General features: G+C 42.0%; 1 protein-coding gene across 2 annotated transcripts in view; it reads left to right on the forward strand.

Moving 5' to 3' along the window:
* Positions 1–4,509: 4,509 nt before the first annotated feature.
* The window catches only part of Pds5a (PDS5 cohesin associated factor A), a 126,644-nt gene continuing 111,790 nt past the window's right edge, over positions 4,510–19,363 (forward strand). Inside the window, exons 1-2 of one of the 2 annotated variants that reach the window (XM_020160971.2) lie at positions 4,510–4,651; positions 5,475–5,652. In XM_020160971.2, the coding sequence (XP_020016560.2) occupies positions 5,515–5,652 (138 nt within the window). In that variant the 5' untranslated portion in view covers positions 4,510–4,651; positions 5,475–5,514. Of the gene's footprint in view, positions 4,652–5,474; positions 5,653–19,363 lie in introns of those variants that run through there. The other variant, XM_074042422.1, reaches the window with a different exon arrangement.

Here is a 19,363-nt window from a genome sequence, read left to right on the forward strand (position 1 = left end):
CAAGTGCTTGAAGTCCTGAGTTCAAACCCCAGTACTGCCAAAAAAAAAAAAAAAGCAGTCAAAAAAATCCCATCTCAGAGTTCAAACCTAAGTTCCCAAGAACTAATAAATCTACATAGTAGTCTCCCTTTATCCACAGTTTGATTTCCATAATTTATTTAAGTGTAGTCAACCTTGATCTGAACCTATGAAATGGAAACTGTACATATAAACAATTCATACATGTCAAATCATTGGCATGTTTCTTACTCTTGCCTGCTTGGGACACAAATCATCCTTTTGTTCAGCATACCCACGCTGTGTATGCTACCTGCCTTTGAGTCACTCAGTGGCTGTCTTGGCGATCACAGCCACTACATCAGTATTGAGATGCTTTTGTTCACGTAACCCTTATTTTATTTCATAATGACAGTAGGGCTGGTGGAGCAGCACAAATGTAGAGTGCCTGCTTAGCAAGCATGAGCCCCTGAGTTCAAATCCCAGTACTAACAAAAAAGAAAAAAAAAAGACTCTAAATTGCAAGAGTAGTGATGTAAATGAGGCTTCAGGGCATAAAATATGGAAGAACAGGTTAACTCTGGTACCATATGCAGTGTGGCAGGGCGTATTGGAAAAAATACAGTTTATATAGGAATTGGTACTGTCCATGGCTTCAAGTATCCACTAGGATCCCCTGAAGATTTGTTTTGGTCTATTTTCCCAAACACACTAAGCTACACCAGGAAGGCAGGCATGAATTTTTTGGATCCCTCATTCTCTCTACCAAGCTGTTTGTTGTGTGTGTTTGTGGTACTGGAGTTTGAACCCAGGGCCTCATGCTTGCTAGACCAGCACTCTACTACTTGAGCCACTCCACCAGACATTTTGTATTGGGTATTTTTTTTTTTTTACTATAAAATAAGTTTATTGGCAATAAACCTCATATAATTTATTCCCGGTATTTGATGTTACAAACTTTAGGGTCTTTGAGAAATGCAGGATCCTTGTATATAACTGGCATAAACCCCATTATTTGAGCTCTCTTAATTGCTTTTGTTATTTCTTTCTGTTTCTTCCCACAAAGACCTGTGACATGTCTTCCATAAATGCATCCCATAAACAAAGAAATAAATTGGGACAAAAGCTGCACATTCTTATAATCTACATGTTTCCCACACAAGATACATTTCTTATGAGGTTCTTTATAAGGATTTTCCATTGGAATGGGCAGGTCCTCATTGCTGGTTACCTGTTTATGTTGTGAACAACCTCTTTTCCATACCACTGCAAGAGTTCCACGATCTGGAAGACAGACAGCAGCCATTACATAGTGTGTCAACTTCTTCCTCCATATTGGGTATTTTTGAGATGGAGTCTCTTGAACTATTTGTCTTGGCTGGCTGGCTTCAAATAGAGATCCTCTGGGATCTCTGCCTCCCTGGTAGCTAGGATTGTAGGCATGAGGCCACCAGCACCAGTTTGAAGCTGGTTTTTGTTTGCTTGTTTTGTGTTGCTTTGTTTGCAGCATTTGGGATGAACGTCACACATGCTATGCGGGTTACCATTGGGCTTCATTCCCATTGTCCTTTCTGACCCCCAATCCCCCTCTTTCTTATTTATTTATTTTTGTAGAACTGGTGTTTGAACTCAGGGATTTGAGCTTGCAAAGCAGGTACTCTACTGCTTGAGCCATACCTCCAGTCCATTTTGTTCCGGTTATTTTAGAAAGGGAGTTCTCCAAGTATTTGCCCAGGCTGGCCTCAAACTGTGATCCTTCCGATCTCAGCCTCCCAAGTAGCTAAGGTTATAGGCATGAACCTGGGTATTTTTTAAATTTTTTACTGGCTTAAATTATGTACAAGGGGTTTCATTGTTATATTTACATTCATGCATATAATGGACTTTGATCAAATTCACCCCATGATATTACTCTTTCTTAACTCTACCACTTGAGCCCACCCCCAGCTCTTTTTCATTAGTTTTTTTATTTTTCAGGTAGGGTCTTGTGCTTGTCCACGCTGGAAATCCTCCAATCTAGGTCACCCACATAGCTGGAAGTACATGTGTGAGCTACCACAGGGCCCATTTTTCTTTATTTATTCATATTTGGAGACAGGATCTTTCAATGTTGGCTAAACCTGGAACTTTCTACATCCTTCCATCTCCACTTCCTGCAGCGCTGGGATTACAGGATTATAGGTGTAATCCTCCTCTCAAATCCCTCTTCCTAAAGCCTTCTCTACCACTTGAGCCACACCCAGCCCTTTTTGAAATAATTGTTACACAAATGATTGTATCTCTTTGCAGTAACCACATGTGGAAACAAATGTTTGAGAAAAGAAATAGCTGGGTGTGGTAGCAAGCTGCCTCTGTAGTGCCAGTTACTCAGGAGGCTGAGGCAGGAGAATTTTTGAGCCCAGGTGGGAAGAAACAAAAAAACAAAAACAAAAACAAAAAAACCTGGGCATGGTGGCTGCAACGTCTGTGGTCCCTGAAGTTGGGGAGGCTGAGGCAGGAGATCCTGAGTCCAAGACCAGCCTGGATTACATGGTGAGATCTTTTCTCAAATAAACATAGATAAACAGTAAGAAAAAAAGACAAGAATTCAGAAAAGTATTGCATAAATTCAGTTTGTTTATGGTTGAAAGCCTCAAGACTTAGTATCTTTTTAGTGTTTACAAAGTTATACAATAGTAATGAAATTATAAATTGCATAAAGTTAAAAGTTACAGTCATATACAAAATTCTATTCAATAATGGGAAAGTTACTGAGCCTAAGAATGAAAACTATTGCTCTTGTTAAATATCACAAATAAAGGAGTATCAGAAGTGACAGGAAAAAGCCAGGCACCAGTAGCTCACATCTGTAATCCCAGCTACTCAGGAGACAGAGATCAGGAGGCTCAAGGTAGGAAGCCAAGCATATAGTTCAGCGACCCTATCACGAAAAAAACCCATCACCAAAAAGGGCTGATGCAGTGATGCAAGGTGTGTGCCAAAATGACAGGAAAAACCTAAGGAGTGTTTTGGATGGATTTTATAGTTTGGATTAGGACAGTCTAAACGGATTCTTCCCACTATTCAGAGTTCTAGCAAATCAGCAATTGTGGAATGTTAGAGTTCTAGATGACTGCTTCCTTGTGTACTACCTGAAAGATAACTCAATGAGCTGAATTTATTATTTATTTTTATTTATTATTTATTTTTAGGACCAATTTAAAGGATGTTGGGAAAAAATATAGAACAAGGGATATTCCTCAACAGTAATCTAAACATTCAAACATCATTTTGAACTCTGGTCGTGGTCAGTTTCAAGAGCTGAATGCTACTTCATATTATTGTGTTTTTCCCTCCCCTTCTTCTCCTGAAACTATGTGTGTATTCTTGAGATTCATTTGCTTCATTATTTACCCTAAATTGCTCAAACACTGCTGCAGTTTTCCTTGACAGTCAAAAAGTTAATCCTCAGGATATAACCTTTTAAAAAATGAGGTCTTCCACATTCACCTAGCTAATTTACAAAAATGCTTTATTTTCTGTGTTCCACTGTCAGAGATTCTGTAGGTTTAGGGGTGGAAACTTGTGTTTTCAGTCCATACCCAAAGTGGTTGGGAGGCCAGCAGTCCCTAAACCACACCTTGAGAACTTCTCAAAGCTAATTTCGTATTTTGTAGCTTTCGAAACATTGATCTTGGAAGTCTGAGGTCGGCAGGTGCGATCTTGAGTGGCTGTCAGAAGACACAAGAATCAGCAGCCACGTTGTGCCAAGTTTCAAAAACTTTCCCTTACTTTGTAGCTCTGCCCCCAGGGAGGAAATCGGATCTCTTTTTATCCACGGAGTCATTAACCATTTTTCAACCGGTGGTGTCCAGATTCCTCAAGACTACCCTGCAAAAGTCATGAACTCATGTCGCGGGCACAGGCAGTAGCGTGTCCGCCAGGCGTCCCTGGCAGGGAAGCGCGGACCGGGGCTCACTTCCCGCCACGGGGGCGGGCTGCTCCTCCTCCTCCTCCTCCTTCTCCTCGGCTCGCCCTCTGGGCCGCGGTCCTCCGGGAGGCGCCCGCGCCGCAGGTCTTGGCGCCAACCGAGTGGCGGCGCTGTGCGCCCCGCGCGCGCGGCCGCCGCGGGCCCGAGGGAGGCGGAGGCGAGGCCGGCGGAGGAAGGGGCGGGAGCGCGGCGCGCGCTGCTCTCGCGTGCTCTCGCGCCGCTCGCGTGACCGGCCGGCTTGCGCGCTGGGCGCCGGCTCCCGGGGACACGGACGGCCGGGCGCGCGCGGCTGCTGGTGTCAGGGGTAGGGGGGGAGGACGTCGGGGTCGGGGTGGGCGCGCGGTGCGGTGCAGGCGGGCGGGCCGCGGGGGGGAGGGGGTCGGGGGTCCCGGGCGCACATCCGCGCGCTCGCTCCTGGAGGAACCTCTTCCGAGGCTGCTCTTCCCCAGCCGGACGGAGAGCGGCAGTGTCTCCCCGCCCCGCGCACACTCGCCCCGCGCCTCCCCCCGCGGCGGCTGCTCCTCGGCACCGCCAGCCCCAGCGCCGCTCCGGGGAAGGCGGGCGGGCGGCGGCGGCGGCGGGACCCGCGGAGCCGCTTTGTGTGCAGCCCGGCGAGGGGCGGCGGCGCAACCACCTGACAGAGGCCCGGGCGCTCGATGCACCTTCCGCCCGCATGAGGACGAGGTAAAGGCGGCGGCGGGGCTCCCGCCCTCGGCTGGTGGAGGGAGGGGACGGAAGGGAACAGCGGAGGGGGTGCGCGGGTCTTAGGCCTGGCGGGGTCCCCCCTGGAAGTGCCGCTCAGGCCTCGGCGGTGCCCGGCGGCGAGGAGGCGCCAGAAGCCACCAGGGTCCCCGTGCCGAAGTTAATGGAACAAAATGTGAAGTGCGGAGCCGCGTCAGCCGCTTCCTGGCGCGGGGCTGGGGGCGCGGGCGGCTCGGGTCCCCTCCTGCGGGGTGGGGAGCGGCCCGGGGATGGCCGGAGCGCGGTGGAGACAGCCGCGGCCCAGGGAGGGCTGGCAAGGGCGTTTTGTTCACGGCGCCGCCGCTGCGTGCCGGGCCACCTGGGTCCCTAGTTTTGCGGCCTAAGCCGAGCCCTCTAGGCCTCGCGTCTTCTTCCCCGGCCGGGTGGAGACTCGCTGCCTCTCTCTGGCCCAGCGGGGGCCTCGGGCTCCTCGCTGGCCACCCGAAGCCACCAAACTTCGGATGCTGGTGCTCAGAGGTGGATTTCATTGTGAAAGGCGGAATGGGAAACTCCGGGGCTGCTCGGTGCCTTCCGCGGCAGCGCCGGCTCGGGCCGGGGAGCCCCCGGGGGCTCTGGCTCGGCGTGGGTGGGGGCGGCGGGCGGCGGGTAGGGTCCCAGGACCCCGAGACCCAGCGGGTGGACAGACACCGCTGGGTCCCCGGCCTCTGCCGAGAAAGGGCCCTTTCCAGATTAGAGATTTTTGAAATGCAAAAAGAGGTTACAAAGTCGCCCCTTTCCCGCTGAACTTTGGTTTTCTGACCGATAGAGGCCGGTAGAGGACTGTGAAAGAAAAGTTGTCCCCCAGGATGGACTTCACCGCGCAGCCCAAGCCTGCCACTGCCCTCTGTGGCGTCGTGAGCGCCGACGGGAAGATCGCTTACCCGCCGGGGGTGAAGGAGATCACAGACAAGATCACCACGGACGAAATGATCAAGCGGCTGAAGGTAAGCGTCCGCAGATGCCGTGCGCTCCACGTGTCGCCCCCCTCCCGCGTCCGGGTTGTCACTGCACTGTCTGGCCTGGCCTTTGGAGTTTCCTGCAGTTTTTAGATATCTTCTCGTCTCCTCTTATCCCCTCTGAAAAGGTATTGTTCTGTCTTAGCTTCTTGGGACATAAGCATGATGGGAAATTTAAAAGGGAGTGTGAGGTCTTTTTTAAATCCGTTTTTCCTTTTTTTGGAGGTACTGGGGTTTGAACTCATGGCCTTGCTCTTGACAAGCAGGCATTCTCCACTTGAACTACACCTCCAGCCTTTTGGTATTTTTCCAAAAGGGTCTCCTGTTTATGCCTGGGCCAGCCTGGATCTGGATTCTCCTCTTTACACTTCTGAATAGTTAGGATGACAGGCTCTCACCTCCACGCCCAGCTTTTATTGGGTGAGGTGGGGTCTCCCAAAGCCCCGCTGGCGTGGAACTTCCGGGTTTCCACCTCCCCGGTACTTAGTACTATTACAGATGTGAACCACTGTGCCTGGCTTTTTATCCGTTGTTGAAGTATTAAGAACTCATGTGTTTTTGAAGTTTTTTTTTTTTTCTTTTCTATAAATATTCTAGTGAGACTACTGTTTAAGTGGCTTGCAACCCTAAGTGTAGGAAAGTTCCTATTTTCTTCAGCTTCTCAGACGACTGATTTAAGCACAAAAGACCTTTTTAAAACTTCTCACAATTTTCTTATATTCAGAAGCTTAAAAATGCATATAATGTGGTTAAACTTTGATAGTCCTGATGTGTCAAAATTCGGGCTTAAAGTAAGATGTAAATACACATGTGCTCAAAAAGAATTGAAGAAATAATATTATGGATCTTCTTATGAGATCTCAGCTTATTTCATGGAAGTGTGGTGGTCCTAAGATCAAGGTTAGCTTCAACCTTTATATTGGTTAGTTTTTTGCTTTTCTGTTCCATGGATATAGACTGAGGCCAGTCTTACCAAATGAATGTTACTCCTGTTTTGTCATCAACCTGAAGCAGTGATTCTCATTTAATCCAATAGTGATCCTCAGGGGATGTTGGAGGCAATAGGCATTGTGTTTGTCACAGTTGGGGTTAGTCTGGAGTAGGGAAAGAGTCCATCTAGGCAACTGTCTAGGTGAAAGATGTTAAGCGCTTGAAGTAGGGCATTGTCAGTGGGAATAGAGAAAAGGAATGTTTCAAAGTTAGAATCAGATTCTGTGGGAGGTGAGGGAAGAAACAATGTTGACAATGTTTCTACCTTGTCCAACTTGGTGAAATGTATTTTTGTTTCTCCTATGTGCTGTTAGAGCTTACAGTATAGTTTCTAGCAAATATGTACAATGGGACAGATGTCTTAAAGTACTCCAGTGGTTTAGTTTCCAATTGTTGCCTTTTTGGAAGAAATTAAACAGTTTCTTTCGTTAAAACAAATCTTTTCTTTTTTTGGTGGTGATAGGGGGAATTTAACCCAGGTCCTCACTTATGCTATGGAAGCACCCTATCACTGAGCTATACACCCAGCCTGAAACAAATCTTGACACTAAAGATTATGCATCAATTGAAGTACATAGCTGATGAGGTTTAAAGTTATATTGAGTGAGAATCTGAAAAACTGTTACGTAAATTTATAGGTCTTTAATTTTTTGCTAAGTTTTCAAATTAAGAATGTTGAAAACTGTCTATGGCCATCCCACCCTGAACGCGCCTGATCTTATCTGATCTCAGAAGCTAAGCAGGGTTGGGCCTGATTAGTACCTGGAAGGGAGAATGTTGAAAACCTCAAATTCTAGTGTGAATAATCTGATTTTAAAAGTAGAAAGTTATGACATACACATTTTCCACTTGAAAATACTTCTGATGAAGTAAAGTGAAGTCTAGGATGATTATTGAGTTAGAAGTTAAAAGTTAATGTCTTCCTACCTTTTTTTCTTTTCTTTTCTTTCTTTTTTTTTTTTTTTTTTTTGAGACAGGTCTCCCTGTGTATCCCAGTCTGGCCTTGAATGAGGGCTGGGAGTATAAGTGTATAATTTTTTAATTATATATTCATCCTACTTTTCTTTCTCTATGTAGTGCCTACTTTTGGGATTCCTGTTCAGTTTAAGTATCATGTCTCATTGAAAATGTAAATATTTATTTATTTATTTATTTATCTAGTTAGTGATGCTGGGGATAGGATTTGGACTCAGTGCCTTTCATTTGCTAAGCAGTTGTCCTATCACTTGAGCCATGTTCCTAGCCCAGAACCCAGGGTCTTGATCATGCTAAGCACATAGTCTTCTATTGAACTATATCCCCACCCCAGATTTCCCCCCCCCCCCAGTGGTACTGGGAATTGACCATTACCCCGAGCTATGTTCCCAGCCCCCAGATATTTTTGGAACTGTAGATTTTTAACTATATTTAACTGTCTTAAATTTTGACAGTTTTTATTAGAATAATAGAGGTAAGTGTTTATATTTTCAGTAGTTTATTATAATGGTAACAACTTCCAATGATATATATGTATATATGATGGCCTAAAAACAAACAAAATCTTATTCAAATAAATTCAAAGATATTTGATTTTTTCTTTTAAATTATTTTTTGATTTATTTTCAGTATTTGGAGTGGTTTTTTGGTGGTAGTGGGGTTTGAACTTTGAACTCAGGGCTTCTTGCTTGCTAGGCAGGCACTCTACCATTTGAGCCACTCCACCAGCCCTTTTCTTCAGTTTTTAGGATTTTTCATCCTAAGCTTTATTATAGTGGAACCATGGTTTTATTTTTTTTATTTATGTATCTATTTTGAGTCCAGAGTCTCACTTTTAGCCAAAGTTGACCTCAAACTTGAAATTCTCCTGTCTCAACCTCTCAAGTGCTGGGGATTACTTCACCCCCCCACCCCACCTCCACCCCCATTGTGCCACCCCATCCACCTGGATCCATAATATGATAGAAGAATTTGAAATGAAATTTTGGAACCTCCCCTTCCTTAACAGAAGACAAAAGATAGGCCCAAGGAGCCAAGCCACACTTAGCAAGATCAGCAATAGGGCTGGTTAGTGGCAGAACCATAACATCCTATTTATCTATTTATTTATATATAGTGCTACTAAGGTTTGAACTCAGGGCTCAGGACCTCGTGCTTGCTAGGCAGACCACTTGAGTCATGTCCCCAGCTCTATATTATTTTAATTTATTTATTTTGTGCTGGGGCTCAAACCCAGGACCTCATGAATGCTAGGCAAGCACTCTACCATTGAGCTACATCCCAACCCAATTTTAGTGTTTTTTTTTTTTTTTTTTTTTGTAGTACTTACGTTTGAACTCGGCTTCAGGTTGCTAGGCAGGTGCTCTACCACTTGAGCCACTCTGCCAGCCCTTTTTGTGTTGGGTATTTTCAAGATAGGGTCTTGAGAACTATTTCCCAGGGCTGGCTTCGAACCACAATCCTCCTGATCTCTGCCTCCTAAGTAACTAGGATTACAGGCATGAGCCACCAGCACCTGGCCATATTTTGGTTCTTGTATATAGCTTGCTTCTAAGGACTCTAAAGTATGTAGAACCAAAGAGTTGTGTTGTGATTTTTATTTTGTTTTGAACAGAGAAAAAAGAAGAGCGAAGGGAGTCAATGAGAGTTGGATTTTTTTAAATTTGTTTTGTTTTGCGGTACTGGGGTTTGAACTTAGAGCCTGTACCTTGGGCCACTCCACCAGCCCTTTTTTGTATGGGCTTTTTCAAGATATGGTCTCTCTGTTTGCCCCGGCTGACTCCAAATGGTGATCATCCCGATCTCTGCCTCCTCAATAGCTAGGATTACAGGTGTGAGCCACTGGTGCCCGGCTTAGTTGTTTTTGTTTTTGTTTTTGTAGAGAAAGGACAACATTTTTTTAACATAAAGAAAAACTACTACTATGAGCATGATAGTGTAGCTCTAATCCCAGCATGTGGAAGGGAAGATTGTGAATTTGAGGATGACTTAGCTACATAGTGAAACCCTGTCCTCAAAAAATCAAAATTACAATAAGTAACTAAACTATTGTGAAACTTTGAAAATAATTGTTAGAGTATGTCTTTGAAAGAGCTGAGCTATATTTTTGTAAACCAGAAAGATTTCCCACTGGGTTCTCTTAACTCCTTCATGTAACTTACTACAAGTTGTGGTATTACATTTGTCCATATGTTTATTTGGTTTGTCTCCCTACCTTCTCTGAAAGCTTCATGAATACAAGTTTTGAATTCTCTCAGTAGGTTCTGCCAGCTGGCTCATAGCTAGGTGCATAACAAATAATCATTGAATGAATACTTTGCGTTAATGTTGGTTTAAAAAAAAAACTTGATTATTGAAAGTGAATGATAATTTGAAAAAATTTTACTTTTCCTAAGATTCATTCCAGAGATGATTACATAGATGCATAGTTTTAGGGCTAACTGTTTAGCAGTTATTTGGTTTTGTTCTATTTTCCAGATGAAGAAACTGACCCTTTAGAGGTTGTGAATGATCCTAGTCTCAAAAGTATCATTAACCTGTGTTAGATAGTATGTTACTGTTGTGTATTACTTGACAAAAATTTAAAAGCTATATTGTTTAAAAGTTAGCTTTTGGGAGGACAGCAGATAGTCTAGTAACATTGTTGCATTAAGCATCACAAAACAGCCATCCTCTCATAGTTGTGAGTTCTGAAAGTAATGTAGAAGTCAGTTTTAAACTGATAAGTTTTAGAATACATTCAAAGCCTGGCATCCTAGCGCTTGTAATCCTAGCTTCTCAGGAGGCAGAGATCAGGAGGATTGTGGTTCCAAGTCAGCTCAGGCAAATAGTTCTCGAGAAGCTATCTTGAAAATACCCTGCACAAAAAAGGGCTGGTAAAGTGGCTCAAGTGGTAGAGCACCTGCCTCACACGTGGGAAGCCCAAAATCCAAAGCCCAGTACCACCAAAGAAAAAAAAAAGGAAAAAAGAATGCATTCAAAATTTACCTGTAGAGCTGGAAGGTTATACTGAGTGGTAGAAGGCATGCACTGGCCTTGGGTTCCATCCCCAGCTCTAAATAAATACTTGTACAAATTCCATTCAGGACTTCTGCCCACAGTTGGTTATACAGTCTATCCTAGACCATGTACGTCTACAGACCTACATGACAGACATGTACTTTGTTTTCCTTTCTTGCTATTTTGGAGATGGAAGGGAAGTATGAGCAGGGTGGAGGGTTTTTTGTTTTGTTTTGTTTTTTTGTTTTTCCACTACTGGCGCTTGAACTCAGGAGGACTTTCTGCTTGCTAGGCAGGCGAGGGTGAAGTTTCTTACATCCAGCTCTCGTTTTCTGGCTCCAGACTTCAATGCCTCTGGCTATCATTCCATAACCAGATCTGCCACAGAGTCAAATAGAAGTATTTACTACTTTGATGGCAAGAAATAGGAAAGATTAAAGAACAGGGTTTTATGAAAAGATCCCCCATTTCTCTCCCATCAGCTGTATATTCGTTGTACTTTTATAATCTTTCTCCCTATGTCAACCATTCTGTCTCTTCCCATCCCCTCCCTTCTGCTTTTTATAGTCAGATTTGTTCAACAGTACAATAGGAATTAGGATATGATGGGCTTGATTTAAAATAGAGCATTTCCTTTTTGTCATCAAACCTAGGTTGGAAGAGGGGAAGAAGAGATTCGGAGTAGGGAAGCCACAAATATATTCCCTTTCTTTCCTTCCAGGAGGACCCAAGAAAGTATTCTTACTGTCACAAATGATTTTTATCTATCCCTGATTGCCAAATAATATGATAATTTTGCATGTAATGAAGCATATAATTTCATCTTTAAATACTGTTAATTTATTTTAAAGTTTGTATTAGGTCAGGTGTCTCATGCCTATAATCCTAGCTACTCAGGAGGCAGAGATCAAGAGGATCAAGGTTGGAGGCCAGCCCTGGCAAATAGTTCAAGAGACCATGTCTCAAAAATACCCGACACAAAAAAGGGCTGGCGGAGTGGCTCAAGTGTTAGAGTGCCTGCCTAGCAAGCATGAGACCCTGAGTTCAAACCCCAGGGCCACCAAAAGATACAAATTTTTAAATAAGTTTATATTAATGGAGAAGCAGAGCTTTAAAAATTAAATGGAGAGGCAAGTTTTTTTGTGTGTATATTACTGGGGATTGAACTCAGGGCCTCACACTTACTTATAGGTGCTCTACTACTTGAGTCATGCCTCCAGACAGAAAGGAGGAATTTTTAAAATCAAGTCCTAAAATACAGCCCAACACATATGCATTTGTAAAGTGATGCCCTGTGCAGCATAGTTCTTGTTTCACACTTGCATTTGTGTTCCATTTTATCTGTTGCTGTGTAACAAACTTTTATGATTTTTTTTGTGATAAAATATGCATAAAATTTATCATTTTAATTATTTTCGAGTGTTCAATTCTGTGACATTAAGTACATTTGTACTGTTCTGCAGTCATGACTGCCATTCATCTTGAGAATTTTTCTTCTTCTCCAGCTGAAACTCTGAACACAGTGACCACTCATTCTCAGTTGACTTCTTCTTTAGTCCCTGGCAACCACTATTCTACTTCTTTATTATTATCAGCATATTACAGTTGTACAGGGTACACTGTGACATTTACTTAAGTGCTTACAATATACCTTGATTAGATTCACCCCTTCCATCTTCCTCCTTTCTCCCCACTCCCTCCTTCTTAGAACAGTTTCAGCAGGTTTTGTTCTGTTTTCACACTGACTATAAAATACATTCACCATATTTGCTTTCCTTCACCTTCCCTTATGCCCTCCTCCTTCCCACTGCTTCCCACCCCTGGACAGGACCTGTTTTACCTTCCAAGCCTTCATTTATTAAAAAAGACATTTTTGTTAATTTATTTCCATATATACATGTATTATACTCCAAATTCTACTTTAAAAAAAAAAAAAAAGGAAGAGTCCTGCTATGGAACTCAGGCAGGCCTCAAACTCACCATCCTCCAAGTGCTGGGATTACAGGCACACACACCATACATGGCGTACTGCTTTTTGTATCTATGAATGTAGCTGTTCTCAAATAAGTGAAATAATGAAACCTGATACAAGTGAAAACATGCAGTATTTATCCTTTGTCACTGGCTTATCCCACTTAGCATAAATTAGTTTTCAAGGTTCATCTATATCATAGCGTATGTCAGAATTTCCTTCTTTTCTTGGGGGATGGCAGTGCTAGAGTTTGAACTCAGGGCTTTGAGCTTGCTAGCAGGTACTCATTCACTTGAACCATGTCCCAAGCTCATTCCTTTTTAAGACTGAATAATATTTCGTTGTATGTATATACCACATTTTGTTGGATTCAGTTGGATTGCTTCTACCTTTTAGCTATTGTGAGCAACTTTTCTTACCTCATAGTTCTGTGAATCATGAATTCATACAGCGTTTGGCTTATGTCTGCTCCTTGTGGGTACTGGGCTCAGTCCTTGGTATTCAACATTCAGCTGGTAATAATATTGTCCTGGAGGGTCCACAGTAGCTTTGCTTAAACATTTAATGCCTTGATGGTAACAATTGAAAGGCTGTACTCATCTGGGCTCTTTTTCCTGTCTGTGTAGTCTCAGGGCTTCTCCCTATGGTCTTTTCAGCAGAGTAGTTGGACTTAGGATCCCTCCATGGAGGACGTTGCCAGTACTTGATCTAGAATTGGTAGTGTCACTTCTGCCTTACTCTATTGGTTAACTAGCCCAGCCCACATTCAAGGGTTGAAAAAAAGTGACACTACATATTAGGCAGGTGTACTACCACTGAACTACACCTGACCCTACCTTTCAATGGAGGAAGCAAGGAAAAAATTGTAGCTATCTTTAATCTGAACAGGAATTCTCATGATAAGTCAAAGTGTACTAATTAACTATATGCTTTGTACTTATAAATGTGGAAAAACATTTTATCTCAGAAACAATGTATATATTTGCAGGCAACTTGCTATACTTATTTAAAAATAAATAAAAATTGTAGGCTTTTCTTTCTTTACTTCTTTCTTTCTTTTTGAAATTGATTTGAGACTGTGTTGCCCCAACAAGCCTTGAACTGTTGGGGAAGGATTTTGTACTGGGAAGGATTGAACACAGGAGCTGTGCATGCCAGACAAGCGCTGTGCCACTGAGCTGTGTCTAAACTCAGAGTCATGTTTTGATACATGAATACATTATGGAATGTTCACGTAGAAATATTTTTTTTAACGTGCTGAGTTAGGGAAAAACTGGGATGTAAAAGTTATGTGTTTTTTTTACCCCCCTCTATCTTAGTTTCAATATAGGAGCACATATTTTTCATTTCTCTGTAATCACCTTTGTTTTTGATCTTTTGCCCTTTCCTTTCCTTTTTTTTTTTCCTTTGGTTGTTGTTGGAACTGGAATTTGAGAACTTGTTTGGAGGTTCTGGTAGGGGAGCACAGCTACTCATATATCCTTGACCGAAGAATGGTCGGTCTTTCTGTATCAGGGATGATCATCCTCTTCACCCAGCGCACAGCTTTGGGAGGGGCACACATGGAGTGGTGAGGGAGGAAGGGGACACCCTTGGGGTAACAGATGTCGCATCTGTCCAGATAGCTCTCACATCCAAAACTGGGGTTTGAAGTCAGGGCTTCTTGTTTGCAAAGCAGGTGCTCTATTGCTTGAACCACACCTCCAGCCCTTAACTTTTTCTTTCTTGCTTGCTTTCATACTCTTGTTTTTCCTTATTTCTCTCTTTTTTTCCCCATGTGTTGGAAATTGGAGTTAGGGCCTTATGCATGCTATGCAGGCACACTACCACTGAGCTATATCCCTAGTCCAGGAATGACTTTTTTTTTCTTTGCCATACTGGGGTTTAAACTCAGGGCCTCACATTTACTAGGCAGGTACTTTACCACTTGAGCCATGCTCTCAATCATACCATCGTGATAGTTTTGAAACATTCATGTCATGTATCTTACAGTAGTTCTGTAATGTGGTTTTGTCTCATTTCCTCACACTTAGACTCAGGTTAAACTTTTAAGCAAGTATACTACTTAAGTAGTGTTGTATACTTTCTTTTGCATTATACTGGGATGTATGTGTCACTTTTGTCCTATTGGTTATATTCAGTTTGATCGCTTACTTTTGGCCGATTCTCTCCATTATTTTGGTAAATTTGTCTACCTTTGCGATTAGTAAGTAACGTATAAGGGGATAATTTGTGAAAATAACTTGTTTTCCAACAACTTTTTTGGGGCAATATTAGGTTTGGCCTCATTGGATATTTTTGAGATAGGGTCGCTTGAACTGTTTGCCTAGGCTGGCTTTGAACTTCAATCCTCCTGATCTCTGCTTCCTGAGTAGCTAGGATTACAGGCACCCAGCCCAACAACTTTTTCTTTGAGACTCAGATTTTCCCAAAAGAATGTGCTGGCTCTGGTAACCTTTTGAAACATCTAGTGTCCTTTTGACACAGCTCTCCATGAGTTTTTTAGCACTTTGCTTTTTGGCACAAGATGTTCTTCATTTTGTACTTCCTGCCCCAGATTTGGATAGTTTATTTTTTCCAAGGAGCCCTGTTTCCAATTTTAGTAGAGGGTGGTGTTTATAAATCAAGATCTGGGCCTTGTGTTTGCATTGCTATTAAGCTGTAATTTCTTCAAGTCCTTACAGTTTGTAGATCTAGGAAATATATTTATTTAATAAATCAAACTTCTCCATTCCATATTTGTTGGCTTTTATCCAACAGTAAAAAGCCTGGTTCCTATAACATTGGTAAATTTATTTGTACTGCCCTATTGTAGCACAAAGTAAATTTGGATCTTCTTTATGGGTTTTATTTTGTTCTCTCTCTCTCTCTCTCTCTCTATCTATCTCTTTTTGTGATACTGGAGTTTGAACTCACAGCCTTGCACTTGGTTACACAGGTGCTCTACCACTTGAGCCACACACCCAGACCTTTTTGCTTTGGTTTATTTTTTAGATAGGATCTCATTCTTTTGCCACAGTCTGGCCTCAAATTGAGATTCTCCTCTTTCATCTCCTAAGTAGCTAGAATTCTAGGTGTGCCCCATTGTGCCTGGCCCTTTTTAATTTTTTGAGGAACCTCCATCCTGATGGGTTTAAGGTAGTGTAATTATTGGGTTTTATTTTGTTTTTTTGAGACTGGGTCTCATTATGCTACCCAGGCTGGCCTCCAGTGCATGTCTCTCGCCTCAGCCTTCTCAGTGCTGACATGACAGGCATGCACCACTACCTCCTCCTCAATATTGTGGTTTTGAGTTGCATTTCTCTAATGATTAGTGATGTTGACCATCTTTCCATATGCTTATTGGCTCGCTCGCTCGCTTTCTTTCTTTCTTTCTTTCTTCTTTCCTTTCTTTCCTTTCTTCTTTTCTTTCTTTCTTTCTGTACCAGAGTTTGAACTAAGGACCTTGCACTTTTTAAGTGGCACTGGGATTTGAATGCAGGGCCTCATGCTTGCTAGGCGGGCTCTCTACCACTTGAGCCACCCACCAGCTTATTGGCCATTTCTCTATCTTCCTTAGGGAAATGTCTGTCCAAGCCCTTTGCTCATCTTTAAAATCTGTTATATGTTTATATTCAATTTCAACAATTACTTTAAAATATTTTTCATTTGATTTTTACGTAGCTTAAGAGTTACAACTGTAAAAAAAGTTACACTTTTCAAAAGTCTCACTCCAGTCCTTAGCCCTTCCTTTCCATTTCCTTCTACCTACCCACTACATATAGCTAATCATTTCATTAGGTTTTTTTTTTCTTGGTACAGGGATTTGAACTCAGAGCCTACACCTTGGGCCACTCCACGAGCCCATTTCTTTTTGTGACTTTTTTTTCAAGATAGGGTCTTGGGAACTATTTGCCTGGGCTGACTTTGAGTCACAGTTCTCCTAATCTCTGCATCCTGAGTAGCTAGGATTACAGGTGTGAGGCACTGGTTCTTTTCTGTGTTATCTCCCTTCTTACTGAAAATGTAGATTCTAGTTTGAGCATCACTGATCTCTAAATTCACAATACCTACAAAACTTTTTTAACACAAACAAGATGCCACAAGTGGAAAGTAATACCTCTGACCTCATGTGGTGGCTCACGGCCGGAATGCACTGAGTAAAATCACCTTCAGGCTACATCTACAAGGTGTTTATGAAGCATCAGTGAATTTTGTGTTTAAGTTTAGGTCCCATCGCCAATATTCTAAAATCTGAAAACAATCCAAAGTTCAACATGCATCCTGGTTTGAAGCATTTAGGATAAGGAGTTCTTAAGCCATACTGTATAGACTCTCCTGTACTTTGCTTTCTGTCTTTGTGCGTGTTTGGGTGGTACTGGGAATCAAATCCAGGGCCTTGCTCCATGTTAGGCAAGCTCTCTACTACTGAACTATACCTTCAGCTGGAGATCTTTCAAATTCTTATTTTTTTTAATTACCATATAATAGTTGTAGGGGGGAATACATTGTGACATTTACATATGTGCTTACGTATATGAATTAGATTCACTCCCTCTTTCATTCTCATTTATCTCCCCTTAAAATTTGTTTTCTTGCTTTATTTACGAATGGGGGAGAAATTTTTTTTTATCTTGGTGTTATGGTACTCCATGTATAGATTTCGATAGTTTATTGAACTACTTTTCCTGAATTTTAGGTTATTTCTAATATTTTTGTTACAAACAATTGTGAATCGAATAACCTTGTTCACATGTTTTGAATTAGTGGAGTTGTGCTTATTAGGGTATATTCCTAGATGTGGATTATTGGTCAAAGGGCAAATTTACGAGTTTTTTTGTTGAGGGATTGTAGAATTCTCTGCCGTAGAGATTGTACCATTTTAGATTGATCGATTGATTGATTGATTGATTGATCTATTGGCAGTACTGACTCTCTACCACTTGAGCCAAACCCCGAGTCCTTTTTGCTGTAAGGTATCTTTCAAATGGAGTCTGTTTTAAAACTGGACTGGCCTGAACTGTGATCCTCCTCCATCCTAAATGTCATCCACCTGGGATGACAGGCACCACACCCAACCATTGGTTGGAAGAAGTTACTCAACACTTTTCCCAGGTTAGCTTGGAATTGTGATCCTCTTGATCTCCACCTCCTGAGTAGCTAACATTACAGACTTGGTCCAGCTTGCCTGACTTCCTGGACCTTCCACTCCTTAGCAGGTGTCCTATCACTTGAGCTCTGGCTTCAGCCCTCCATTTTGGATTTCCACCAGCAGTGTATGAAGTATGACGGTACCTGTCTTCCTCTGTTTCTCAGTGACATATTGTCAAGCAATACCTACTTTTAAATTAGTTGTCAAATAGCAAATACATTGCCTTCTGGCAACTAGAGAAGTTCTACATGAGAAAATTAAACTTGTTCCTTACCTTGAGGTCCAAAGGAGTAAGAGCTCAAGATTTCCTTAAAAACCTGAAGAGATGAGCCAGGTGTGGTGGCAAGTGTCCATATTCCAAGCTAATTTTAATTTGGAAGCTGAGTCAAGAGGATCATTTGAGCCTTGGAGTTAGAAGCTAGCCTGGACAACATAGAGACCCCCTCCCCCCATCTCAAAAATAAATAAAATAAAAATAGAACTACCATATGATCCAGCAGTTCTGGATACTGAGTATTATCCAGAAGAAATCAGTGTGTCAGAGACATCTCCACTCTCACATTTATTGCAGGACCATTCACGATAATCAAGATAGGGAACCAATCGAAGTGTTTGTCAGTAGATAAAGAAAATGTGTCTGAATGAATAGGTATATATGTGTGCACATACAATAGAATACTATTCATCTGTAAAAAGGATGTTGTTTGCAACAAAAAACCTGGAGTATATTATGGTACATGAAATAAGTTAGGCACAGAAAGACAAGTACTACATGATCTTACTCATATGTGAAATCTAAAAAAGTTGCTTTCATAGAAGTTGAGAGTGTAATGATATTTTCCAGAGGCAAGGTAGGGTAGGGGAATGGGGAGGGATGGGGCAAGACTGATCAGTGGGTACAATGTTACAATTTGATAGAAAGAATATGTTTTGGCTCAGGCCTGCAATCCTAGCTAGTTAAGAGGCTGAGTTCAGGAAGGCTGTGGTTCAAGGCCAGCCTTGAAAAATAGTTCCCAAAACCCCATCACCAAATAATCAGAGCAAAATGGACTGGAGGTGTGACTCAAAGCATCTGCTTTGCAAGCATGAAAGCTCTGAGTTCAAACTCTAGTCCCACAAAAAAAAAAAAAAAAAGTTGGTGTTGTATTGTCTAGTAAGGTGGTGATTATACTTAACAATAAAGTATGATATATTTCCAAGTAGGCAGAAGAGGATTTCAGTGTTGTACCACCAAGAAATTATAAATGTTTAAGGTAGGCTAATTACCCTGTTTTGATCATTACACAATGTACATGTGTATTGAAATATCATATGGTGTCCCATACGTATGTATAGTTGCTAAGAGTCAATTAAAAAGAATTCAAAGGGAATTGAGTAATACTGTTTTAGTGTGAAGAAATGAGGGTGGAATGAATAACAATAGAATTATAGTAAGAGATAATGTTGAAACTTTGTCTCACTTAGGTTTTATTTCAAAGTCTTAAATTAGATAGATATGAGGTGAAATCTTTTTTTTAATAATTAATTTATTTTGGTGGGACTGGGGTTTGAACTCAGGGCTTTCTGTTTGCAAAGCAGATACTGTTCCTCTTGAGCCACATCCCCAGCTCAGTTCTCTCTATTTATTGTGG

This window comes from Castor canadensis, chromosome 9 (genome assembly GCF_047511655.1).
Source record: "Castor canadensis chromosome 9, mCasCan1.hap1v2, whole genome shotgun sequence".
Classification (NCBI taxonomy): domain Eukaryota; kingdom Metazoa; phylum Chordata; class Mammalia; order Rodentia; family Castoridae; genus Castor; species Castor canadensis.